Consider the following 26,823-nt stretch of genomic DNA (forward strand, 5'->3'; position numbering starts at 1 on the left):
AAGGAGAGGGTAATGTTGATCAATAATGGTAATTACGGATTTTATGTTTTTCTCTTGCAGAGATTTGAGCCCTCATTGAGCATGAGACAAATGGGTTGGATGTCGTTTGAAGGCTTTGCAAGGTATAGAAAAAACGACATAACATGGGAAGTTTATAGCATTATGTTTCTTTTGTCAAACAATCCCATCCTCCATTCCAGGTTCCTGATGGATAAGGAGAACTGTGCTTCTCGTATTGAGGAATCCCAGGTGAACCCAGAGGAGCTGCAGTACCCTCTGTCCTACTACTACATCGAGTCTTCTCATAACACCTATCTGACCGGACACCAGCTCAAAGGAGAGTCCTCTGTTGAGCTTTACAGTCAGGTAAGTTAGCCTTTCACATATTAAAGCCATATCTTAAATTGTTTGTTTCTTATCAATTACTGCAATCTTTCACCAGGTGCTGCTGCAAGGCTGTAGGAGCGTCGAGTTGGACTGCTGGGATGGAGATGATGGCATGCCAGTTATTTATCATGGACACACACTCACCACTAAAATACCCTTCAAGGTAAGACATGCATTTGAATAATTCAATAGAGAAACAAGATCTAGAAGAAAAGAACAATTAATCACTGGCTCACAACGGAGCAATGTAGCCAAACACAATTCCCACGCTGTATGATGTATTTATACAAAGGTAATTCATAAAAACAAATCTACTGACCTTAGTTCATCAGCTGCTTGCTCTTGTGGAAAATACTAGTAACCATATTTTTCCGAACCCGAGTTCTTAAACAACTGTAAGTTATTTGAATGTTTTATCTAAATGTTTTTAGTAAATCCCATTAGTAGTTTGCATAGAGCTTCATTGTCTTATATTTGATTTTGACTGCTGTTTCTGAGAAAACAATTTCTTCTATGATATTGAAGGATGTGGTGGAAGCAGTAAACCGGTCTGCATTTGTCAATTCGGACATGCCCGTCATCCTGTCCATAGAGAACCACTGCTCCCTTCCACAGCAACGCAAGATGGCTGAAATCTTCAAGGTATGACAGCACCCAAACCTAAACTCTAGATAGATTCTTTAGTAGGTCCACATGCTCAATTTCAACAAGACCATGCTTTATATACAAGGAATTACATGCACCTACCAGTTTCTGGCCCAACCACACTTGAGTAACGGTAGAAAACTATTTATATTTATATTATAAAACATATTTTCCCTAGCCAGAGGCTTGCTTTGATCAAATTCAGGCTGAAAACTGTGCCTTTCTTTGTTGTTTACTCACCCTCACAAATCTGGGCATGACGGAGACATCTTGGAACATCATCGTGCTTTCATCTGACAAAACTTCCCAGCCTCCTTTCCTCCCTGGAGGCTGACTTTTGAGTGGCTTGATACAAAAAAAAGAGTCTTTCATGATGAGACAGCTTTGTGCCTCTGGCTAACTTACATCCACTTGAACTTGTTTATTTGGAATCTTATTGGTGTTGATAAAATCACTTCTTCACTACTTCTATCGCTTTGCATTATGTTCTGGTCTGTTCTGCATATCATTTCACATCATTTATTCACTGTGTGTCCATCACCTTTCAATATTTACCTTCAGACGGTGATTGGGGAACGCCTTGTGACTCGCTTCCTCTTTGAGAGTGATTTCAACGATGACCCTCACCTGCCGTCTCCTCTGCAGCTGCGGGGGAGAATCCTCCTGAAGAACAAGAAGCTCAAAGCACACCAGGCGCCGGTGGACATACTCAAACAGAAGGTCAAGAAGGAAGAAGGCTTCCTGTCCGCACATACATAAACATGTACATTATTCATAGTTAGCAGGTAGCATTAGTACATTCAATATACAGCAGTGTTGATTAGAGTGCTGTCACATAAATAATAGATGCTAATGTGCTCAAATGCACACCTCCTGTACACCATTTTCACTACTACACTAAGATAATGTTCTTCCGTATACAGTATATGCAGTAAAGATTATCTGCTGATAGTTTAAAAATCCCAGATGATGTGTAGATGTAGATCAAATGTGAGCTACAGGTATATCAGTGTAAATATTATTCTCCCTCAAAATGATTTACATGCACTTATTATCACTTTGCAGCACTTTCTGTTTTTTAAAACAACATTTGAACCCTTTTACAGGCTCACCAGCTGGCCCACATGCAGGCACAGGCTAGCAACGGGTCACCAGGGGTTACTTCACCTAACAACCACACCAATGAAGAAGAGGAAGAGGAAGAAGACGAGTACGACTACGACTATGAGTCTCTATCAGATGGTAAGGAGAACTGGGATGGGGTGTGAGCCCTGGAGACAAAACTTCAGAAGCTATAAACTAACACAAACGTCACCAATATTTGTTTTCAATGGATTCTAGGGATGAAATGAGTCATACATGAAATGTAGATTTTATATGAAGTAACCTTTGAATCAGATTCTGTTCTCACTTTTATTCTGTCTCTTTTTCTAACACCTTCTTTACGTTGATACTCCCTTCATTTCATAATTGATCTTGCCTGTTTTCCACTTAGCTGATGTCCTCACAGCCTCTACTGCCTCGTATAGTCTGGAAGGTAAACGCACGGCTCTGATGCGCCTCTCGATGTACCAGTGTTTCCATCAAATGTTGTTTTGTGCTGGTAGTTGCTGGTGTTTCCCTAATGTATTTCGTTCTGTAAGAAATTTGAAATATCTTAGTAACATTTTTATTAATACTTGAAATGTACTTTATAAAAAGCTACATTTAGATTTTGTATCTGCAATTAGATTGTACGGAGAAATTATAGTTTATTGTTAGAAATGTATTGCTGTGGTTTCTACCACTGCAGAATAACTACAGAGGAAACACTGGTACGTGGATGTGCCCTCATGATTTGCATCATTGCTATACACTGACTCCTGTATGTGCCTTCAAACTGTAACAGCTGCTAGCTTTCTGCTGTTTGTCAATGTCAAGTTATGTTTTGCTGCACCACAGCCATCTGTTGTGCATGGTAAGCAGCAATTCAAACTAGAGAATGCAATTCCTGAAGAAATTGCTAGTGGGAATGCTTTATGCTGAAAAGCTGACGCTGAATTGCTATTCTGAAATGTAATGTGTAAGAAGAAAGTGAAGAACTTAGATTGAAATGATACATGAACACTGGGGGCTTGAATGTGTGATGAGAGAAGAAAATAAAGTAAAAAAGCTTGGAAAAGCAGCGGAATATTTGAACTGCAAACTATTGAACTAACTTGATGACGAATGATCTGTCGCCATGGCAATGGTATTTGATGACACCCCATAACACGCTTAGATGTTTTGATGGCTGCATCGTTACCAAACTTGTAAAGTTTTGGGCCGTTTGGAGCATTTTCACTGAAGTTATGAGAAAACCGTGTTTCATAGCGAGCATTGTGTTGCCATGGCAACGACATTTGAAGACATTTCAAAACTGTCACGTAGATGTCTTCACGGCTGGACTGTTAGCACACGTGAAGTTTGAGCACTTTTTGACCATTTTCATAGGAGTTATAGCAATATCGTGTTTTACGGCGAGGGCAACAGCTTTTGAGGAAAACTCACTAATGGCACATAGACATGTTGAGGGCTGGACCATTAACTGTCGTCTGAAGTCTGGTGGTGTTTTGACCATTTTCATATCAGTTACGACAACATCGTGTTTTATGGCGAGGGGTGCGTTTCCATGGCAACAGCCTATGGTGAGATCTCAGATTTGGCATAGAGCTGGACGGCATATGATGACACCCCCATAATTGACGTAGAGCTAGGTTTGGGAATCATGGCAGGTTTAAAAGAAAATATGAAGGCTAAATTAAATCTGTCCTCCACTCTAGCTGTGACATCACGCACTCTAAAATCTGAAGAAGGCCTCTTTACCAAGGTCTGAACAATGTTTAATATCTCTAAAAGTACGAATCAGATTTAAAAGTTGTGTTACACGAATGATGTCAGAAAGATGTGTAACATTTTAAAGTTGGAATGAGGTTTCTGAGTGAAAGTATGAAGGAGCAGTTAGCAGTTGAATCGCATGAAGATTGTTCAAGTCTGAAGAGTTTCTCCATTGACTTCTATGTTACAAATGTGATGAATTATGGGATGTATCTCTGGAATTATGAAAGTTATGAATAAGAAAAGTAATAGCCATCGATTCCCGACCGAGCTGAACGTTTTTGATGTTGCAATGATACAAAAAGTCCCCTGAATTCCAAGCTTGCTTCTTTTGACTTTGTTAATATGCGCTATGTGTATCCATCACCTGATGGATATTATTTTAAAAACTAAAGACATGTGATGTGAGCTTGTGTTGTGTTTTTGAATTTGGCATTTTGTTTTCTTACAGTATGTTTTTTAACATTCTGTTTTAAGAGCAGGTTAGAGTATATCTGCAATAACCTTAAGGAATTATTTAGAAAACTCTGCTTTAGTGCATTAAGGGCAAGGGTATGCCTCACAGTCTGCTTCTAAATTGAATGAAAAATATGTAATTATGAATGAAACTAAATTATTGCCATGTGTAGAAAAATGTTTATTTATTTCTGGCAGTGTCAGTAAGATTCCTGTTTCTCCCTTCCTCCTTCCCGCCATACTATATTTTGTCAGTGACCTCGCTAGAAGCTGGGCAGGCTCATCATGAAAACAAAACAAAGCCATCTGGTTTCTCAGGCCCTGCGCTGCCCCCGCACTAAACAACAGACATGGGGAAACTACCCTATCCTGGGTCGCAGTCCCACCACTGCTCCTCCTGTCCCTGCCCTCTGCTTGTCCCTGTCGGAAGAACTTAATGGCCAAAGACCTTTACAACAAAAAAAGTATCGTTTGAAACCTCATTGAGTGGCTAGATTTTGATACATCCATTTTTTGTCAGTGAAATATTAACCATGATTGACTCCACCATTGACAGTCTCCATGTGACCCTACACTCTTGTACTTAACATCAGCTGGCCCTGTAAACAGAGATATTTGAGCTTTAAACTGCCAAGTCGCCACCGTCAATTGTTTAACGGTAACTCCCTCCAGGCACAGTCTGGGCCAACTCACTTCTCTGGCTTCTGTCTTCAGGGTGACATCCAGGGTCAGCTCCAGATTCCAAATGCCAGGAATTAAACACGTTTTCTGTGATAAAGAGCATCTGCATTTTCAAGCTGATATGTTCCTCGCTGTGTTTTTGGCTGTGATGAATGTGTAGGAGGAAATGGGAGCAAAGGGAAGAATTCCCTCCTGTTGCTGCTGTTTACAGTTGATACACTTTGCTTTGAATATCAACAAGGAGGAGCCTTCAGGGGGCTTTTGCTTGGGATCCTGCTCATGTGCTCTGAAAGTCGTTTACTCGTTATAATTCTTCTGTAATCACCCTCTTCTGCAGTCATCTAAAAGGCATAACTAATAGCTGAATTAAAGGCTGAGCCATTGTACATTACTATAATTAATTGCATCTGCATTCACACCAACACACATGCTTGTGGTTTCATTCAGTCGTCATCCTGTACATTAGAGTGTGTTATTGTAGAGTATATACAACTCATTTCCAACTAAGCATCAATCACCGTGGTTACATGCTAAATGTAATGCACAAGAAGCTTTACGCTGTAACTCAACTCTAGTGGCCTATAAAAGCTCTGACTGTATTTACAAAACCCAAACTCCTCATTACATAAAAAGTAAGCATTTGTTTTTACAAGAAGTAACATTCCTGCAAGCTGAATTTACATTTCCTGACATATGCCTTACTGGTGATTCAGCATTGAATATATCAACAGCATCTTGGACACCAATTGTGGTTTGGCAAATACATTTATTTATGTTTTTGTCAATTTATTGAACATGTCAGAAACAAAAAATACAACAATAATTATAATATATATATATATATATATATTCTTTTTTTTTTTTCACTCAAAATAATATCAAGTACAAAAAAAAAAAAAATTCTCAAATAGTCTCCGTCATGTTCAACAGGGGCAAGAAGAAGCTTAAAAATACTTTTCTGGTCCTACCCCCTCTAGCATACATTTTTCTTATAAATAAAATATTAGGTCATCGTCATCAGCGACATGTTTGTCTTGTTTATTTGTTTGTTTATCTTAGTTAGGCCAGTTTTTGCCTCCAGGTTAGTTTTGTCCCTCTATCCTGGATCAAATGTTCTCTGCTAATGAACATAGGCCAATACACATTTGGATTGGCGGTGCAGGAATAAGAAATATGTTTGACCTTAAAGATTAATTTGATTTGCAAGAACCTCAACTAGTCACACCGAGCGTTTCCTGTTCATAAGCATCCAGGTTTTCTCAGCACTATGAGTGTACTACAGCTTTAACGTTTTGCAGTTTGTGCATTGTTCAAAACCATGCCATGCTAACTCGTGCTGCGTATAAATCTGTTTGTTTATGACATTTGCTTTACTCGTTAAACGTTCCCTGAGGATGTGTGCTCTCCATTCTGCTGCACTCACACTTATTAACACCTGGGAGCTTCTATAATTCATGTTGTTTCCTTAACAGATAACATCCTGGATGACAAACCAGAGGGGAAGAGCCCAGCAGACAAAGAGGAGCAACCTGTTGATGAAATCCCGAAGAGGATGAAGAAGCCTGAGAGCACCACGCAGAGCAAAGGAAAGGTAAGAAGCCCATTTCATAGCTACTAGCTGTATAAGTGTGGCTCCTGTAGTACATCACTGCCTCCTCAAGTGCAATGTTAACTGTGTTGTCCATGCCCTGTGTCTCCTGCACCTGTAGGTGTTTGACATGGAGCTTGGCGAGGAGTTTTACCTTCCTCAGAACAAGAAGGAGAGTCGACAGATTGCCCAGGAGCTGTCCGACCTCATCATCTACTGCCAGGCTGTGAAATTCCCGGGTACAGAAAATGTCCTCATGCTGTCCTCACTGCTCTTTTCTCCCTCGACTTTTTATCATAGCACTTTTTGAGTGTTACTGTGTCTTCCTTCTCTTTTCCTTTTCTCTTGCTATCATGTTTAATATAACCTTTCTGTCTTGTCCCAGTCTAATCCATTCCCATGTTATATTTAAGAGGTCAAACCTTTCCGCGTGTTTTAATTTTTTTTTCATTGAAAGACATTTAATATGTCTCCATTCCTCTCCCACACTGGACACCCACAGAGATGACGAACCTCCTTTTTCCCCGGGGGGAAAGATACGGTTACTTCACTGGTCTGTCAGTCCCAGAGCGGCACAACAAACAGCACAGTTGTTGTCTATTAAGGAAATGTTTCTGGGATGTTCTTCTTCAGTTAGTCCCAGGTTCACATTTGACTAAGAGTTTCTGGTACTTCCCACTTCCTTCAGCTTGAACTGGTTAAAATCTGTTGAACTTTGTGCCCATTAAATATCAACCTCTTATCGCTTTCCTCCCTCAAGCATCTTCTCTTCTCTGCTTGTCTCCTCTGTACTTTTCATAACATTTGCCCTTATAAACGTGGCTGTGTTTCCACTGGTATTTTATTTGTTTACTGTTTCCAGGGACTGAGATCAGAGAAAGAGGAGACGGGGCAAGCAGCCCAATTCTTTAAGGGCTGCACATTTGTTGTTTCTTTCCGCTGTCTGAACTTGCGGCAGACAGACATGCTACTTGTCTACAAGCATTTATACAATCCTAAAATGTACTTAAGATTCACAAAATGCCTGACACATTTCTTACCTCATATATTTTGTTGAAAAGAAGAAAAAATATCTGGCACCAAATAATAAAGTGCTCATGATTCATAGTTTTTAAATGTGTTACATGCCATTAATGTTCATTAATTGAGCGACATGAATCTTATTACCATATCAAATAAGACATTTGCAAAGAAGATTTGAAGCATCGTTCTGCTTCTGTGCTGCATTCTCCTTGTCATCCCACAGACTTGCAACATTTAATGGATTGCTTTCCAGAACAAAAACAAGCTAGTTCAAAAAATAAAAATACTTGTCAGTGCTATCAGCTTTAATCGTCCATCCTCATTAAAACAAATGCACTTGGTGTGACGCCTGAGTGGGAGAGGACTTCCTCCTCATGACAGAAAGTGACGGAGTTTAGAGAAAATGATTTCTGGATGTTTGAGAAACAAATGATGAGATACTGATGTCATGATCTGGTCTCCAGCCTGTCTGTGTTGCATTATTGACCGCTCTCCTCTTGTGTGTGGGAACACAGGCCTGTCCACGCTGTCTCCTGCCGGCTCTGGCAGAGGGAAGGACCGGGGGAAGAGCAGGAAGTCCATATTTGGCACAGCCCCTGCTCCTGCGCTGACTCAGAGCCGCACCCCTGGTAAAGGTACGCGAAAAAACGTATGAAGAAGTACAAAAAGACATACAAAATTCCAAGCTTACAAATTATCTATCACTTGTATATAGACTCTTATGGCACTACTTCTATTCTATTTTATTATATTTACTTGCACTATTTTACTGGTTTATTGTGTTGCCTGTGACCTAAGATTTTCATCGACATAACTACACTGTAGCTATGAATGACAATAAAAGCCTTGAATCTTGAATCTGAAAAAAGTTTGGGGAGACATTCCACATCAAATCTCAAAACTCTTGATTCAAAACAATGCTGCATCCTGATTGGTTCTACAGCTACTCTAAATATTCAAGGACAACCACATCCCTAAAAGCAGCAAAAAGGGTTTTCAGGGTCTTTAAAGGTCCCTCTCCTCCCTCTAGGTGGCAGCGAGCGGCTGAGCTGGGAGGAGCAGCAGCAGACGTCTCCCACCCTGAACCCCCCCACCTCCCTCAGCGCCATCATCCGCACGCCCAAGTGTTACCACATCTCCTCCGTCAATGAGAACGCCGCCAAGCGCCTGTGCCGCCGCTACTCTCAGAAGCTGATCCAGCACACGGGCTGCCAGCTGCTCAGAACGTACCCAGCAGCCACCAGGATCGACTCGACAAACCCCAACCCTCTGCTCTTCTGGCTGCACGGCATCCAGCTGGTGGCACTCAACTATCAGACTGATGGTGAGTCGCTGAAACTCTCTGTATGCTAATCACTTAAACAGCACTTTCTGTTAATGTATGTCTCACTCGCCATCAAACATTACTCATTAAGTCCCTCTTTTAAGTATATAATACCACTTAATCCCAAGTAGGAGTTAGTGGAACATAAAGGAGAGTATATTCTGTTCTACTCTGTCATCTTTCTCCTTTGTAATGCATATAAAGCAATGTCAAGGCCTCATTTACATCATAATGTGAGCTTTTTACAACTTTGCAATCCCTTGAAAATATCTAAAAGACTATATACTTCTAGAGTCGGTTTGTTTGTTATGTCTCTGCAGATAAAAGTATCTCTTATTATGCTCTTTAGAAGTGATTGTTGATCCCAAGGTGTCCCCTTGCTCATTTTCTGTCTGTCTCTTTTTCCTCTTTCTTTATTTTTCTCGTTCTTTCTACCTTACTCTGTTGTTGTTTCAAATCGTATTTGTTCCTCCCTCTCCATTATCCAGAAATGTCTCTCTGTTCGCCGTCTGAACTCCGATGAAGTTACTTTCTCTAAAAGGCATATTACATTTAAAAGAATCTCTCATCCTCCTCTTTCTTATTCTCATTTGACCTTTGTCCTACTCCCTTCCTTTAAAACTATTTTCCTTTAGTTCAACCCTCGTGTTTTATCCATCTCTTTATTTCAACTCATCTTCCCCATCATTTAGAAAGAGACTTACTTGCACTCAGACATGTCGTTTTATTTTTGTAGCACACTCTTATAAAGCCGACTTAAAATCCAACCTGGTAAAACAACTGCCGCAACAAACTGAATAATCTTTGTCTTAATTTTCCAACTTTTTTACATCATCAAGGTGAATTAAAAGGTGGGGTAGGTAAGTTTGAGAAACCGGCTCGAGATACACTTTTTGTTATATTCCATGGAATGCTCTTAACATCCCGATAGCAATGAATATCTTAAGTGCTTTGACAAAACATCCATAACAAGCCGTGATACTGTAAAAAGCACGACCAATCATCTGAGCCGGCCCGGCTAAAGTAACTGGATGACCTACCTGCCTGTCAGCCTTCCATCTGTGCACAAACTTATCTCGTGCCCTCATTGGTCATGTGCGCGTTCGTGTGTGTTGGAGGAGGGGCTCTGTAAGGAAGGGGCAGATTTTCTCCGGTCGTGTTTTTTCTAATTCTAGCACACTCGAGCTGGTTTCTCAAACTTACATACCCCACCTTTAAGGATTTATACCATACTTTGTTTACTTTATTACCTAATTTCTCTCCCCTCAGACTTGCCCATGCATTTGAACACAGCTCTGTTTGAGGCTAACGGCGGCTGTGGCTACGTCCTGAAGCCGGCGGTGCTGTGGGACCGCAGCTGTCCGCTCTATCAGCAGTTCTGTCCGATGGAGAGGGATGTGGAGAAGATGAGCCCCGCCGTCTACTCCCTCACTGTGAGTTAATGTGACATTTGGAGCAGAGTGGGAAATCAATCTGGAGGACGACTTCGTATATTACTTATTACTAACCTCTTTTATACTGTCAGTTTACATTTCAGGAGTGCTGCGTAATCAGTTTCCTAAGTAAAGAGGATCGGATCTTATCATAGCTGTTTGTGTCTGCAAATACTTTTTGCTCCTTTTAAAAAATACATATATTTTCTTAATTTTTACAAATATATATCTCAAAAGTCTCTAAAATAGATAATTTTTCATGGTACATGTTTAAAAGCCTCAAGGCAATTAAATCTTTCTTAAGCCCGTTTTTCATCCTTAATAACCATACCTACACTGACATTTTAACTGGTCACTCCTAAGTACTCATGAGAGTCATTAAGGTGTGTTTGGACAGTTTTATTGTGAAGAGGTCTCTATGTGCTTATATTTGAGATTCATGAAGGCCACCCAGTTTATATACCAGTGATTGAGAACAGGACCTCATAAAAGCTCTGCATTGCAATATGTCCACTCTATGTCTCACAACCACCCTCTGTCTGTCTGCGCTTTTCTTGACTTTCTGTTACTCATTGCATATTGTTTGGGGAAGAGAACGATGAAAGCCCCAACAGTTTATCTCATCGTTATTGCATCGTCACAGAAAATTCAAGTTACAGACTTCAAATCAGACATTTAACTGGATTGGTCAAAAATAACACAGAGACAAATATTTCAGCCTGGAGTTAAATTCATGACAAAGTAAGAGTGTACGATTTGTTGACATGAAGTGATTATTTGTGCTTTTAAGTGTCCGATGAAGTGTGTGTGTGTGTGTGTGTGTGTGTGTGTGTGTGTGTGTGTGTGTGTGTGTGTGTGTGTGTGTGTGTGTGTGTGTGTGTGTGTGTGTGTGTGTGGTGTGTGTGTGTGTGTGTGTGTGTGTGTGTGTGTGTGTGTGTGTGTGTGTGTGTGGTGTGTGTGTGTGTGTGTGTGTGTGTGTGTGGTGTGTGTGTGTGTGTGTGTGTGTGTGTGTGTGTGTGTGTGTGTTGTGTGTGTGTGTGTGTGTGTGTGTGTGTGTGTGTGTGTGTGTGTGTGTGTGTGTGTGTGTGTGTGTGTGTGTGCGTTGGCAGGTCAAAGTGACCTCACTGACTTTGTTTGCCTTCTCCGCTTAAGTTTCCACCCAAAAAGCTAAAAACTAACATTGATTTAGTAAAAGTGCAAAGTGTTATCTGCACATGTTGTTAGTACATTGTGTATATTGTTGCTCTTTCATCCTCACACCCCTTGTCTCTGTTTTTCCCTCTCAGATTGTCTCCGGTCAGAACGTGTGTCCCGTTAATAACGCTGGCAGCCCCTGCATTGAGGTGGATGTTCTGGGCATGTCCATCGACAGCTGCCACTTCCGCACCAAGCCCATCCACCGCAACACCCTGAACCCCATGTGGAGCGAGCACTTCCAGTTCACCGTGCACTGCGAAGAGATGTGCTTCCTGCGCTTCGCCGTAGTGGAGAACAACAGCTCCCAGACCACCGCTCAGAGGACGCTGCCTCTGAAGGCCCTCAAGCCAGGTACGAGTCTGAAAGATAATATACTGCAGATACAATCATGAGAAAGGATCTAAAAATGTCTGCAGATATTTAAGTATTTATGAATCAATAAAAATGTCTGCAGGTATAGTATTATTGAAATACGCTTTTGAAAAAATAGTTTAAAAACAAAGCCTGATTATCAACTCTCAGCTGTAATAAGTACACTTCATTCAAATGAGGGAAACTGCAAATATTTATAATATATATCTTATAAAAGGCTTTGATGTATAACAGAAATGAAATATAATTGAGTCTTTTTGTTTTGTGTCAGTCCCTTGTTATATCCTGACTAAGTTGCTTTTCATAGGCTAACTGTAAACATAGAAAAATACAAATTATTAGAGCTAATACAAGATTGTTAACTATTCTCGGTTGTATTGGTCTATATGTAATCAGAATATATGTTCTTGTTGTTTGTTTCAGGTTACAGACACGTCCAGCTGAGGACGCAGCATAATGAACCCCTGGAAGTGTCAAGCTTGTTTATCTACAGCCGCAGAATAGAGGAGGGTCCCACAGGGGGCGCTACTCCCTCATCACTGGTAAGACTTGGCAGCTGCTCTGAAATAGCAGGGGTTGTGGGCACATGTGACAATGTACCTCCAATTGTGCTTTAAAGGCTGTCCGCTGAAGCAGTAATATGACACAGTGTGTTTATAATAACATGCTGCTCTCCTCACAGCTGTTCAGTTCAGAGGAGAAACATGCGTCGCAGCAGCACAGGGTGACGGTGTACGCAGCTCCTGGCCCTGAACTCTTCACCGTGTTCTCTGTGACAGAGCAGACCACCGCCAAACAGCTGCTGGACACGGTTAGTATTTCAGAAGTGAAGTGGTGATTGTAGCAGCAGATTTCTTTTGCAATTTTTCATTTGCCATGTCGTGTCATACTTCCTTACGCAGGTTGTAGCGTCTTCTGGAAACCCCTCCGAGTACTTCCTGTGCGAGGAGAAGGTTCCTCTGTTGAAGGAGCGCAGCGAGGTGAAGCGCTGTGCTCAGCACCGTGCTCTGGCCCCGGAGGAGGAGGTGGTCCGACTGGTCTCCAGCTGGAACTCTGAGGAGGGATATGTGGGGAGGATCTGCCTCAGAACAAGAGAGGAGGTACACACAGACTCAAACTCTGTATAAAACTGATCTCAGTGGTTATTATCTGCAAAAAAAAGCAATTTCTTACATGGGTTGAGTGTATTAAATCATTTCAGGGTTGAATCGTATCTGTTGAATAATATAAAACAATTTAATCTGTGTTTATGTTAATATTCACCCACTGACTGTCGTTACATTTATCATATAACCACCACAAAAGCAGCCAATACACACTTTTTAGTGCAGACTATGGCTCCCTCTTGTGGTTGTCTTATATAAGTTATAATGCATTGAAATAAAGGCACACTGTTCTTAAAGGGAGGAGGTTCATTTGAGGTAGCTGCATTTAGTTAATTTGCATGTGACTCTGGTTTCAATCTGGGATTCTGCCACATATTGATGTTGCTGCGCATTATTTTTCTTGCAGAACTTGAATGAGAAGAACTCTGTGCTGGAGGGAGAGGAGGAGGTGACAGTGGGAGGTAGAGATGGGTCAGGAGGAGGAGCATTGGAGGAAGATATGTTCTTCGTCCAGGTCCATGAAGTTTCACCAGAGCAGCCGCACACTGTGATCAAAGCTCCACGCTACAGCACTGCTCAGGACATCATACAGCAGGTGAGGAGAGTCAAAAAGCACCTGATGAGACCATGACAGCTGTTTTAAGGATTCTAAACTTTCAAGATTTGCACACTAACCCTAAAGTGGCTTAACTTGTTTCTCATACCATGTATCTATCCGTCTAGACTCTGTCAAAAGCCAAGTACTCCTACACTATCCTAGCTAATCCCAACCCCTGTGACTACGTCCTGATGGAGGAAGTGACGAAGGACGCCGGCTCTAAGAAGTCCTCCACGTCCAAGCCCCTGCAGCGGGTGCTGCTGGATCACGAGTGTGTCTACCAGGCTCAGAGCCGCTGGAGGGGCGCGGGAAAGTTCATTCTGAAATTCAAAGAGCAGGTAGCTCTAAACATGCTGACCTATTTCCTGCGATAGAGACCTTTTAGTGCTTATTTTCCATGTTCTCATTTCATGTGTTTGTGAATTACGTCACTCCCATGTTTTACTTTGTATGTGCTCTCAGGAACTTTTACTGTTCCACTAACATGCTGCTCATTCTCATCTCAACTCCGCCATGTTGTATTTTCACACCTGCATGATGGCTTGTATGTGCTTTTGAACCTAATGCTGCTCCGCTTGTTTGAACTGCTTTTGATTTTGTGATTTACTGTAAAGTGTTTGTTTATCTGTTAATTGTGTTACATAACTATTATATATATGATGTTTTTATATTTTGTCTGTCAGTATTTATTTCATTTATTTCTTGCTGTTTTATACTTGAGGCATTTTGTGCTGACATGTTTGTAAGTTAGAATGTTCATATGAGCTGCCTCAATAAATACAAGTTTAATATTTGAAGCATGTCAATTCATCTCTTTAAATAATGACCGCAGAAAGAATGATTGACAGGATACGACACCAGCAGTTATTCAAAGTACAAAACACACAATCAAACAGGAGGCAACAAGTATTACATGTTTAGTAGAAGAATACTCACATGCACATTTCTCTACATTCTGTCTGTATTTGCAGTAACATTCGTGTTTCTTTGCTCCCAGGTGGTGCGGGAAGACAAAAAGAAAGTCATTTCCTTCGCCAGCGAGCTGAAGAAGCTGACCAGCCGCAGCCGCAGCATGACGACAGGCGGGGGGGTGGACGGCCCGGCGCAGAGTAAGGATGATAGAGCGGCATGCTGTGTGGCTCTGACCGAGCTGCAGGAGTGAGGCTCGGCTGCGGTCTGTGCATGAGGTACCGTATGTTGTCTAACACCTAACATCACTAAAGGAGCATTCGAACGTTGCATTCATCAGTACAGATTGGCGGAGCAGGTGATGTGGATTGTGACGTGTGTTGCTACAGGATTAGGGTTACATTTGGGGATTCAATTGAAGTGTTGGTAACGCATGTAAAGTCACTTTTCTTCTCACAAAAAAAAAAAATGATAGTCATGATGTCATTTTTTCCCGCATTAGGGATCTGAATGAAGTTTGTGTAATGTTGGTATTATTTAGACGGCATACACCTGATTCAGGATCCTACCCAACCTTAAAATCTTGTTCTTTTTATATTACAAAATCTTTCTCGAACATACAGACGTTCATTAGATTCGTCCTACTATGCTGAGTCAAACAAAGCAGTGTCAAAAATGTGTGTGGAAAAAGTCTAGATGATTCTAGTGCAAATGTATTACGGCCCGTCCACACTACAGCTTCCACAGCTTCAAAAACGGTTTCCAACGCGTCTGCCCATTCACTTTGAATGGGGTGACGTCACTTTTCGCCGAACTGCATTGTGGGAAGCAGAGCGGAGCTTTCCTGGCGTTTCACGCTGCAAAAGTTGAGCAATGTTCAACTTTTGAAGCTTCTGAAGCTTTCGGTGGAAGCGTCAGCCAATCAAATCATATGCCAGTACAAGCTCTAGCCAATCAAACCGCTGCTTGTGTGTCAGGGGCGGGAGATTCATGTGATTGGTTGTTGGTCGAGCTTCAGACACGCCCAGCTCCAAGCTTTTTTTGAAGCTGTAGTGTGGACGGGCAGTTACTGTAGATATATCTGGAAAGAAAATGCTCAAGATTGAAATACTTATCATTAACATACATATTGTGTAGAGAGATAACAAATCTCAACTTGTGTGCATTGCAATGTTAGTGTTATGTTGTAACGTTTGACATTACATTTCCATCAAATGTCATCTGTTGTTTTGAACAGCTGTCTCACTCTGCAGTATGGAAGCATTCATTATGTTACTGAGGGTCTTTCATCTGTGCTCCTCTGCAGGGTGTCTGTCTGCAGCTGCAGGGCTGAAGGTGTGGGTGGCAGAGGGCCGGGTGGGGGCAGGAAGGTTCCTCCAGACCTCTTCTTCCTCCTCCTCCTCCTCCTCCTTTAGGGAGCAGCTCCACCTGCCCACCCCCTCTCTGACCCCCTCCACCTGGAAGCTCCACCTGCTCAGGAACTGGAAGATCCTGAAATGATGAGAGAGACTTTGGTTGACTACTTCTACATTTGGAGGATACTCCTTTTAAAAAAAAAAAAAAAAAAGCCGTCCGACACACTGTGGGATTGTGGGATACGCTCCTCTCGTAGGAGTCTACGTCTGATGCTTCCTCTTGTTAGTTGAGCATGTTAAGGACGTGATTCAGACTCTCAGCCCCTTCGCTTGGTCAGGCAGGAGTTAACCCAGCGTCACTTTGAAGCAGTGAGGGGGGGGGGGGGGGGGCAGGAAGCTCTTTTGGTTTATTGGTTGTGGAGCGGCTCCACAGAGAGGCGGAGAACCAGAGGCAGCTGCTCTTATTGAAGTCATACAGCGTGTGATCAGGGTCTCAAAGTATTCCTTTTCTCACAGATGAAAAGGAAGCACTTCCCTGAGTCACACTTGAAGGATAAAGAGGAACGAGTGCCAGTTTTTATCTCCCAAAAAATGACACCATAAGAGATGAAGGTGGCCTGCAAATATCCTCTGGATTGAATGAGTTTAGAGAGACGGATGGTGTCCTAGCACAGTTTGCTATTGGATGACTTTGTTTGGTTCCAAGAAGGTTTACTATTGGTTCCCCCTCTGCTCGTATCGCACAAATGAAGCACAGAGGCATGTACAGAAAGAGAGATGTGGAAGGCTGAAGAGGTTTTCAAAGTATTCTTCTCTCTTTCTCAGGTATGAGCTCTTTTTTCTGAGGGCGTTGTGAAGGAGGCTGAACAGCTGGCTTGTTTGGTTATTTCGTACTGTTCCAGTTTCACAGTACTGTAAGGGCACATGGTCGGGCAGCGCTCACAGGATACAGCAGTGACATGCTCAGGTATTCTGTGAAGAAGCAGTGCTTTGGGCGATTTCTTGGACACTTCTGTCGCTGCCCGGAAGGTGACGATACGTGGACAGCATTTCAAGGCAGTATGCAACATTAATGTGTGCAGGGCAAATGTGAAACCATCCCTTATCACTTTGTTTATGAATTTGCCCTTCTGCTGTGCCTTCAAATGTTGCAACACTGCCCTACAGTTAATGAATTCATTGTGTAGTTGTATATCTGGCTGGTTTCACAAAGCATTTTAATTCTGTTATCATTGTCCACTATTAATTATGGCGTCTTTGCCAATAGAACACATACAAGTTCATTAAGTAATGCTACAAACATCCTCCGAAAACATTGTTGTCTTAACAAAAGTGGCCATGCAATACTTTTTGATAAAATGATCTGATTACCTTTTCTAATATAGGATTACAAATCTGTCTTCGTTAACATGTTCACTGGTTTCACGAGTTAAAAAGCTTCAAACTAATAAATCACTCCTCTTTCTGTTGGGAATAATGATAATAGCTTTAAGATCGTTTCCAGAAACACAGCCAGATCTTCTTAAAACAATATTTTGCACATTTTTCCTTTTGCTGTCAATTTCCGTGTTTTTCTTCATCTGTCTGAAAAAGAGAGACTTGATTGTTGTGAGGTGGTCAAACAAGTTTGGCCCAGTTACAGATTTAGATTTGAGGAAAGCATGAGATAATTGTTTGGATTGTTTTTGTCGAACTCAAATGTTTATGCCCAACTGTAAAATTCCCCAAACAAAAATATTCTAAAAAAACAGATGAAATTACATTTGACTTTAGATTTATTTGAAATGCAATATCTTTATAGATGAGTAGTATTGATAGATTGTCCATAATGATGTTAGACTTTTCTTTATTTCTCTATTTCTACTGCTCATTTCAGAATGTTTACTTAAACTTGATTAACTTGGGGCCTTTTTTATGTTTTGATATTTAACATTTCCATATTTCTAAGTGTGAATTACCCTTTTTTTAAAGTATTGTTTTAATTGGCATTCAGATATTAATACATAAGTATTCCTTCTAGCGTTGTCATGTAGATCCTTGAGGAGCCCAACAATATATCGACGCACTGTTTAGTAAGCGAAGATAAGAAAACAGACCCAAAAATCCTTATCCAACATTATTTGGACACATGTCCTTCATTAGATCTGTAGTTGTGTGTGGTGTTAACTCAAAAATAATTTGGGGTTAAGAATGACTCTTTTTAACACACAAACCAACACTTCTTCTGACATGAACGACACCAAGTATAATTCTATAGAAAATGTTTTTTATCAACCATGCTCCGCAAAAATAATGTGTGTCCTTCGACTTTCATCTGTCTTTAAATAAGACTGCCAAGTAATGATGTTCAATGTTAGTGCAATAAGTTCTACCCCTGGTTCGTAACTCCTTTTCTTGATTTGTTTATCCACACACAAAGCTTACCTGTTATCAGTGGTAAAGTAACCGTGATCTAAATCTAGATTTAAATTGTGATCCAAGAAACCACAACTCTAAACGTGTGATAACTAGCAACTGCTTATATAACTATGTGAAAACCACACTGACTTTAAACAGAGAGGGACATTTTCTGTTTCTCCCTTCTTTCTAACATGTAGACCTCATTTCTGAATGTAACATTTCTTAATGTGTTGAACCTGAGACAAATGTGTGTTTGGATGTTATTTATTTTAATGTGAAGCCCTGGTTGGCGGTTATCTGTTGTTTGTGTATTTTCTTGTAAGTAGTTTTTTATTTATTTGAATATGTGAGAGGATTAATTCTCCACTGCCCTGACTTTACTCAAACTTATTTAGAGACTAGAGAAGTATTTTACTTTGTGTCAAATATTCAGTATAGTATTCATACGCCTGATATATTATTCTGCAGCACACAGCAGCGTCTTTTAATTACTTTTATTTCGTGAGTTTTCAGAAATGTGGATAAAGCCGACAATTTGTCCTGTTATTATTTGGATAATAAATACCCATTTTGCTGTATTCGTTGTATCCGCTGATTATGACATGTGTTTCATTATTAGCACTCTGTTGTTTCATAAGATGTGCAGTATACCCTTTAACATTCACTATTCATGTTATGATGTGTACAAGTGAACATTTGTCTATTTACTTGAATTTTTAAATGTATGAGAAATGGTGTAATTGTCATTTAGCAGGATCACAATAAAAATACATATCTTACTGCTGCTGTGTGTGTGTGTGTGTGTGTGTGTGTGTGTGTGTGTGTGTGTGTGTGTGTGTGTGTGTGTGTGTGTGTGTGTGTGTGTTGTGTGTGTGTGTGTGTGTGTGTGTGTGCGTGCTAGCATTACTATCCTTGTGGGGGCCTACATCTGTTTACACAGTCACGTGTGGGGACTCGCCTCCCTTATGGGGACATAATGGAGGGGTATCATTCATTTTAGGGTGAAGACTTGGTTAGGGTAAGAGTTAGGGTTAGGCATGTGTTGGTTATGGTTAGGGTTAGGCATGTGTTGGTTATGGTTAGGGTTAGGCATGTGTTGGTTATGGTTAGGATAAGTCTCCAGGAAATGCATGTATTTTTTCTAGTAACAGAAAACAGTAATCCTTATAGACAAATTCATGATACAATACAGTTCTTTAGTAAATGTACAACTACAACAGTATTTACATGCTTCTTATTAGTTTTTGCCGTGAATGATTGACGCCCTGCGATCACTTCCTCAAACTAAAGAAGAAAAGAAAACTTTGTAAAACATTTGGACTAAAACATACATGATAAATCAGAAATACCCTTTCCAACATAATTTCAGCCACCAATCATATCTATTCATGTTTCACGTTAATGAGCCATGTTCGCCTTCTCCTCTCACAACGAAGTCGACTCAGAAGTCAGGGACATAATCAGCTCATTTAGTTGAATCAGTAACGGCGGCTCAGGCGTGCCCTTTCTTCCAGAAACTGTTTAAAATATTGCTCCTCTGTACAGTCTGCTAATTCCGGCTAATAAGAAGCACTCGGGTTTAAATATCACCACCGATAATGTGGCACCCTCTGTTGGGTTCCTTAGTGCGAAATTATGCAGTCAGCAAATTAAATGTGAGAGTTAAAACTGGTCATTTTGCAGCTTAATGGTCCAGCTTCTTCCAGACTTCAAATGACATAATTCACTGTAATGTGGTTCACAATTAAAAAGTTCTCCCACCTTTATGATGATGAACTTTTATGAGGGAGAATGATCCACCTGCTCCTTACAGAGAATCTCTTAGTGGGATTAGGCGATTTAAAATAAACTCTTTAAGCTAAACAGGAACACTTTTGATGAGACTCAAAATTGGGATATTCTCGCTTTTTTTAATGTGACACTTTAAATTGTAATTATGCCGAGAGGTAGTCTCTCAGAGCGCCATCAATGTTCTCACTTGACTCTTTGTGAGAAAGTGTAAAAAGTGTTAAAACACCCATTAATCCATACACTTCATTAGACCTTAAGAAAGCCTTATTTTAGCACAGCTATCTCTGGTTACTTCTAGATATAGTAGACACATCACCAAGTTAGCCAAACTCCACGTTTCAATGGATGAAATAGTCTTTTATTTGGATAAAGTTTGCCAAGCAACTTGACAAGGATAAAAAGGCAATTCTGAACAATACAAGACTTCACGTGTCAATGCAAAGTGTCAGACATATTCAAGATGAGTCGCTGTAATCCTGAATGAAACAAGTGCGCTTCTATACAGACACCAATCGGTTAAAGGGCCATACAAAGTTCAAAGATCTCTTCCTCAAGTTTCTTTCATTATCTCTTAAAAAGTAGAAATATTAAAAAGTCCTTTCAATCTAGGTCCAGTTGTCCAAAGGTGTGGCAGCTCTTAGATCATGTGTCTTTAAGGGATGCTCTGAATGGGAATTTGAGTTAAGAAACAAGATGTTTTAATTAGTTACCTGGCAAAAAGTAAATCAGATGCTGACTAATTGGTCATTTAGATTTATTTTTGTCTGAATTTAGAGGTCGAGTTTGTAGGTTTACGTGATGTGTTGGTAGAAATGTCAATATCACTTGAAAAAAAGAATCATTGTTTTTTTCCCGTCATCTTAGAATGAGCCCTTCATATCTACACAGGGAGCAGGTCTGCCGCGTTACACCGCCATGTTTCTACAGAAGCCCAGAACGGACCGTTTCTGGCACCTGAGAAGTCATTTCACATTTTTACCTGAAGGCCACCGTAGTTCTCCAACATGCTTGCAAAGAGAGGGGTAAGCAGCCTCACCACTAGATGCCACTAAATCCTACTCACTCTTCCTTAAAAATAAATAAAAATGAAATCTTTAAGTTGATATGTTATGAATCTTACTTCTTAGTACAATTCACTTTAAACCCCAGGATGTGCTAATTCACCTTTTTAGCTGATCTGATAATTAGATTAAATTGGATTGGAGCATCCCCATTAGTTCCACGACTAATGAACAGAAACAATGTCTTTAATGATCTTAGCAATAAGGAGCGAGCACAGTGGTTCAATCAGAGTTTAGTCATGGGTATGTGAAGGCTGTTCCACGGGCCCATCCACAACTCCTCCTCGTCAGACAGCGTTCTGTCACTCGGACACTCCAGCGGCTCCCCCACAACCAGCCCAGCGTCGTCACTACAGACGTCCACCTGCGTCTCTCTCTCCCCTTCTCCCAGCTCCTCTCTCCCCCCCGGGCCCTGAGGCGTCTCCCTGCCGCTCTGAGCCTCTCTGAGCAGGTTTGACTTAGACTCCACGCTGTCGGGGCCCGTGTTGCTTGTGCTGGATCCTAACGAAGCGCTGGATTGCCGGGTGTTAAACGTACTCAGCGTCTTATTGTTGTCAGTGTTAGAGAAAGAGGAAGTGGCCGTTGCCGAGGCGATCATCCCCGAGCTTTGGAAAGTGCGCAGCGTGTTGCCCCCGCTGTCCGCTGGTGATAGGGGGTTGTTCAGGGGAACTCTCTCCTCTAGTGTGGCGGCCATTTTGTCCAATTTTTTAAAGTGCTTGGCCAGCCGTGAGCTGAAGACGGGCGAGGGGATTTTGAGGTTGTTGTTCATGGTGGTGCTGTGCGTGTGTGTGGTACATGTGGCGTTCACTGTGCGGCGGGTGCGGATGATGGAGCCGTTCTGGGCCAAGTAGATGCTGCCGTTCACGTTGCTGTGGCTGTTGAGGGTGGGGGGGAGGCGGCTGCGCTGCGTCTCCGGCAGGCTTTCCTCTCCGGTGGAGCTGGTCTCATATTCCCGGTCCACCACCAACTTGATCCGACGCTTTCTGTTGCCCGGCTGGAAAAACAGAAAGATAACAAATGTCAGAATACTGTCCACTGAATTTAATCCAACAAAAGAGTCTTTCGGGCGTTTTCTTTTAGTGTACATGGCGAAAATGTTGGAGAATTTTTTTTTTTTTTTTTTAAAGGTCCCCTATTATACTTTTTTTATCAATATATTATAGGTCTCGGATATATACAAAACATGTCTCTGAAGTGTTTGACTCCAAATACCAAACAGATCATTGTAGCATCCCATAATCCCCTCTGTTTCAGCCCTGTTTCAAAAGTGCTGATTCTCTGTCTGTTACTTTAGATGAAAATAAGGAGCCCCTCCCCACGCCCCTCTGAGAGATATTTGGTTACAAAGAACTCAATGGTGCTCTAGGAGGAGATTCAGGTGATAAGGAGGGGGGGGGGGGTTACCTTGGTTGCTGATTGGCTAATGGTTACACAAGCCAAAAAATCGTTATGACATCATAAAGTGGCCAAAATCTGATCAGCTCATTTTCAGACAGGTTTTTATAGAAATGGATCAGGACGAAAAGTGAGAGAATCTTTTTTCCAGAAACGTTCAGAATCTCTTTCCACAGAGGGGACACATGTTTATGTATGAAAGACACGAAAAGTGGATTTTGCATAATAGGTGACCTTAAAGAAAGAGTACAAAACATAATTTGTACCACTGTGGATCAGGGCAACTTCTTCAACTAATGTTAAGGTCATAAGTCAAAATATAATCCGTGACAATTTTAATTTTGAGATGTTTGTCCTTTAAAATAAAAAAAGTATCGATTTGAAAAGAGTGTTAAAGTTCACTCACACTGCAAACACACGTCACAGCAAAAAAGGTCAGAATGTTTTCCTTGGTGGGAAAGCGATTCAAAGCAGTGCTTGTCATTTTTGAAGGAAATATTTAAAATGAGGGAACACTTATATCTGCAATGTTTCTCCTTGTAACATAAAGCACTATGCCATCTCTGTGTTAGGTCAGAGCAAACACTGCAGTGCACATTGTGGAAGAAGAAAATGTCTGCCAAGTAAATAACTTCTCAGATTGACACTCAGTTTTTCCATTTAACCCAGAGAGCAAGGTAGAAAGAACATGATCATCCTTACAAAGAAAAGACAGTATGTTCTCCTTCCTGCTGATAACAGGTATTGGAAGAACTCACTGATACAGGGAGAATGATGGACACAGAAGAAGAAATTACTCATGTAAGAAGCTCGGTGGAACAAAGAGGTCGGTGAATAACAACCTTTCAGCCACAGCGTCAGAGAAAAGAGCAGCAGGAAGTTGAGCGTTCACAAAAGGGAAATGAAATCTACGGAAGTAAACCAACCACTTCTATCAGAGAAGGAGGGAGAGGAGGAACGTCTGATTGGAAAAAAAGGATTCAAGAGCAACAATAAGAGAGACTCTTATTTAAACGCCTGTGGATGTAAATCACAGCAAACGAGGAAAAGAGAGATTATAGTAATAGATTCCACACAGGTAATGACTGCACACCAGGCATTCTCAACAAGATCTTACTCAGTGGCAAAGAATGTAATCTGCGGAGGGGCTGAGGCCTCATCTGCATTTCAATCTGTGGGCTCATTTTCAGAATCCCCCTTTCCCTCTTCCTCGTCTCCTCCTTCGCCGTGGCCGCTGCTCTTCTCCTCCTCTGTGTCCTCGATGATGGGTGACAAGTCATCGGAGGTGTCCATCAAACCGGCGCTGATGTCTGATTGGACGTTGTGCCTGCTCGTGGAGGATTTTCGTGATCCAGCGCTTTTCCCTCCTTTATGCTCCTCCTCTGCTGATTCCTCATCTTCCTCGTTCTCTTCTTCTATTGTGTCATGTGAGGAACGGGAGTGTCTTGACGTTTTGGGCCTCGAACTAGAAGCTGAAGAGCCTGCACATCTTGATCTTTGAGAGTCACTGCTGCTTCTCTCTCGCTGTCTACTTTTGCTCTTTAAATTGGCACTTCTTCTTCTTCTCTTACCACCAACACTGCTTCTCGTAGAGGTACTAGAACTACCTTTTGAGCGTTTTCTGCTTAACTCTTTCCTTTCATCTTCACTCTCCAACCCTGACTCCCACCCTCCCCCCTGCTGGCTCCCACTCTCTGACTCCAGATCAGTTCCCTTCTCTGTTTCTGCGTCAGATTCGTTCTTGCTGTGCTCGGCTGTAACTGAAGAGGTGGGGCTGCTCGCGTCGGAGGGACTATATTCTGATGGAGACTCTTTGCTGCCACTTCCTGTTTCTGAATCACAGTCGTGAAATCGTTTTTCCCTCTCCCACCTCTCAGAGGAACGATTCAGCTCTCCCACCTCGCCCTCCCACCTCCTCCTCTCCTCCCCCATGGCTCTCTCTGACACCGATGCCGAAACACTCACATTTCCTATGGAGCCATTCATCTTCCTACTCTTCCTTTCCCCTCTTTCCCAGCTTTTGACATCGCTCCACTGTTCGTCTCCCACCCTGGCGGGTCCCTGGAGCCTTCTGGTGAGGGAGATAAGACTCAGGGCCTCGCTCAGCTTTTGTTTCACTGGTGGGGGTTTTCTGGCTTCACCGAACGACTGGAAATAACTCCCATTGATGACCATGCTGCCATCCATGCTGGAAAAGTGGCCAGGGAGCTCTGGCCTGTTCTCTGGCCTGACGCCTTCAGCATTTCTCATGCCATTGTTCATCACGCCACCTCTGTTGCTCCTTCCACATGTTTCCATTCCTCCTCTCTCTCTCCCTCTTCCTGTTGCTGCATCTCTTCCTCCCCCTCGCTCAAATCCTGTTCCCACTCTTTCCCCATTTCTTTCCTCATTTCTACATCCTTCCCCGTCTTCCACCGGTCTGACTCTGGCTTTGTTCCAGGGCGGGTGGATGGCAGGGGGTTGTCCAGATGTTTTACTACCAGAGGACAGCAGATTGCCCACCTTCATCACAGCCTTGAACCTGGCGGCTGCACTTGAGCTCTTAGGCTTTTCGTTTGTGGGTGTACCCCCCTCTGACGGTTGGTGTTTGTCGCCCTCAGCTCCTGGGGCTATTGGGGTCTTTCTTGGTGACCCGTGAGATGTTGGAGGACGTGGCTGGAGGTAGGCAGGGTGTTGGAATAATCTACCTCCTTGAATGTGTCTCCTCACCTGTCGTCATGATATTAGTCCAAAACCAAATGAAGAACATTTAGGAAAGGAACAACATGAGTCATTCAAACGGCAAAATCTTCTGAATGAACACTCAGCAAGTCATTTGAATTGACAAATGTTCGTGTCCCAACCATCAAAGCAGTAATACCTTATTTCCACTGCATGGCACGGCTTGGATATACTTTGTTTGGTTTCTTATTGGCACATTTTTTTGTCACCTGGTACATTTTTGTTCAGCTGAGCCGATTCTACAAGGTGGCGTTTAAACATAGCCCACTCCCGCCTAAACCCGGCAATTTGTTTTAATAGCGAAGCTACCGTCAGTTATTACAGAAGTGTTTTTATTAATTTGAACTAGATTTTCAAAAAGACACTTTGCAAACAATACAATTGACAAAGTTCTGACGCTCCTCTGTCTGGTGGGCAATGAAAGGATTCAGCGAGTATCACGTTGGTGATGATATCACAGCAGTTTTGTATGGTGAACCTGATGAGGTATTATTTGCAGTGGAAATGAAATAGGAGTTGAACCATGCAGTGGAAATGAGGCCTAACAGTCTATCAGAGTGATAATGTCTTGGAGAACGTGTTAGTGATCAAGAAAGGAACGCTTTTTGTTCTCCCTAAACTATACATACAGTACTTTCACAACATTACTGTCTCTATTAGAAAAGTGTGTACATTCTACCATGCAAAATCATTCATTATATCAGGGATATACACTTTCTCCTCTTCACACAGCCTTTGTGCCGGCACTATCCTGTGTTAGTGAATATCTAGAGGTTACTGTTGTGCTTCTGCAGGAGCTCATTGTCTTTACCTCTCCTTCAGACTCCTGTGGGCTGTAGTAGTAGCTGCCGTCGTCATCAACTACCACTTCTCCGTATTCATCGTATAGTCCGGAGGGTGGAATCAGTTTCCTGCGACTGCCGTACTGAGGAAGCTCATACCTGGACAGAAGGAAGGAGAAAACAAAAAGACAGAGGATTACAGATGAGCAAAGAATAAATAAGAAGCGTGCAGGGCAGTCAATTCAGTTTTTGAACAGACAATAACGTGTGAATCACCAAAACCATGACAGGTCCTTGAGCAAGACACACGCACTGCTGAAAACATGATCCACACCACAGGTCACGCCTACAGATATAATAAATAAGTAAATGGAAGTTGTAATGTTGTAAAACTGTTTCAGTCAATCAGAAATTAAGACAGGAAAGACTTCACAAACAAAATGGTGGCATTTGGCTAACGCTTATGAACAACCACTTAAGCAATACACACTTGACGGCCCTGACGTTTGAGCTTTGTTGTCAGAAGACATTTGAAAAGAAACACTGGTATCCATTGTCCCTCCCTTTTGTCTCTCTGTTGCCAGATGCGCTGCCTGGATCTACCGGCCAAACAAACTGTGTTGTGCATCATCACTTGGGCTCTGTGCCTTGAAGCAAAACTCTGGGAGCTAGTGGAACAACACATCTTAACAAATGCTATTCTGCAAAACATGTCCCAGTGTGATTAAAGTTACAAATCAGCG

The 26,823-nt window shown here is 41.8% G+C and overlaps 2 protein-coding genes across 7 annotated transcripts in view; one reads left to right on the plus strand and one right to left on the minus strand.

Moving 5' to 3' along the window:
- The window catches only part of plce1 (phospholipase C, epsilon 1), an 88,623-nt gene extending 69,511 nt beyond the window's left edge, over window positions 1-19,112 (plus strand). For 2 of the 6 annotated variants that reach the window (XM_034214462.1, XM_034214463.1), the window contains exons 27-46: window positions 61-122; window positions 201-366; window positions 443-550; window positions 913-1,029; window positions 1,594-1,752; window positions 2,139-2,274; window positions 2,528-2,569; window positions 6,498-6,616; window positions 6,735-6,852; window positions 8,152-8,271; window positions 8,667-8,960; window positions 10,230-10,393; window positions 11,680-11,941; window positions 12,386-12,504; window positions 12,645-12,773; window positions 12,865-13,062; window positions 13,475-13,663; window positions 13,792-14,004; window positions 14,664-14,853; window positions 15,882-19,112. In XM_034214462.1, coding sequence (XP_034070353.1) covers window positions 61-122; window positions 201-366; window positions 443-550; window positions 913-1,029; window positions 1,594-1,752; window positions 2,139-2,274; window positions 2,528-2,569; window positions 6,498-6,616; window positions 6,735-6,852; window positions 8,152-8,271; window positions 8,667-8,960; window positions 10,230-10,393; window positions 11,680-11,941; window positions 12,386-12,504; window positions 12,645-12,773; window positions 12,865-13,062; window positions 13,475-13,663; window positions 13,792-14,004; window positions 14,664-14,828 — 2,880 coding nt within the window. In that variant the 3' untranslated portion in view covers window positions 14,829-14,853; window positions 15,882-19,112. Of the gene's footprint in view, window positions 1-60; window positions 123-200; window positions 367-442; window positions 551-912; window positions 1,030-1,593; window positions 1,753-2,138; window positions 2,275-2,527; window positions 2,570-6,497; window positions 6,617-6,734; window positions 6,853-8,151; window positions 8,272-8,666; window positions 8,961-10,229; window positions 10,394-11,679; window positions 11,942-12,385; window positions 12,505-12,644; window positions 12,774-12,864; window positions 13,063-13,474; window positions 13,664-13,791; window positions 14,005-14,663; window positions 14,854-15,881 lie in introns of those variants that run through there. The other 4 variants (XM_034214464.1, XM_034214466.1, XR_004568735.1 and 1 more) reach the window with 3 other exon arrangements.
- Window positions 19,113-20,457: 1,345 nt separating this feature from the next.
- The window catches only part of pcdh15b (protocadherin-related 15b), a gene marked incomplete in the record, with an annotated part of 209,215 nt that continues 202,849 nt past the window's right edge, over window positions 20,458-26,823 (minus strand). Inside the window, 2 exon segments of the mRNA XM_034214440.1 lie at window positions 20,458-22,176; window positions 26,110-26,239. Coding sequence (XP_034070331.1) covers window positions 21,409-22,176; window positions 26,110-26,239 — 898 coding nt within the window.

This window comes from Gymnodraco acuticeps, unplaced genomic scaffold (genome assembly GCF_902827175.1).
Source record: "Gymnodraco acuticeps unplaced genomic scaffold, fGymAcu1.1, whole genome shotgun sequence".
NCBI lineage: Eukaryota > Metazoa > Chordata > Actinopteri > Perciformes > Bathydraconidae > Gymnodraco > Gymnodraco acuticeps.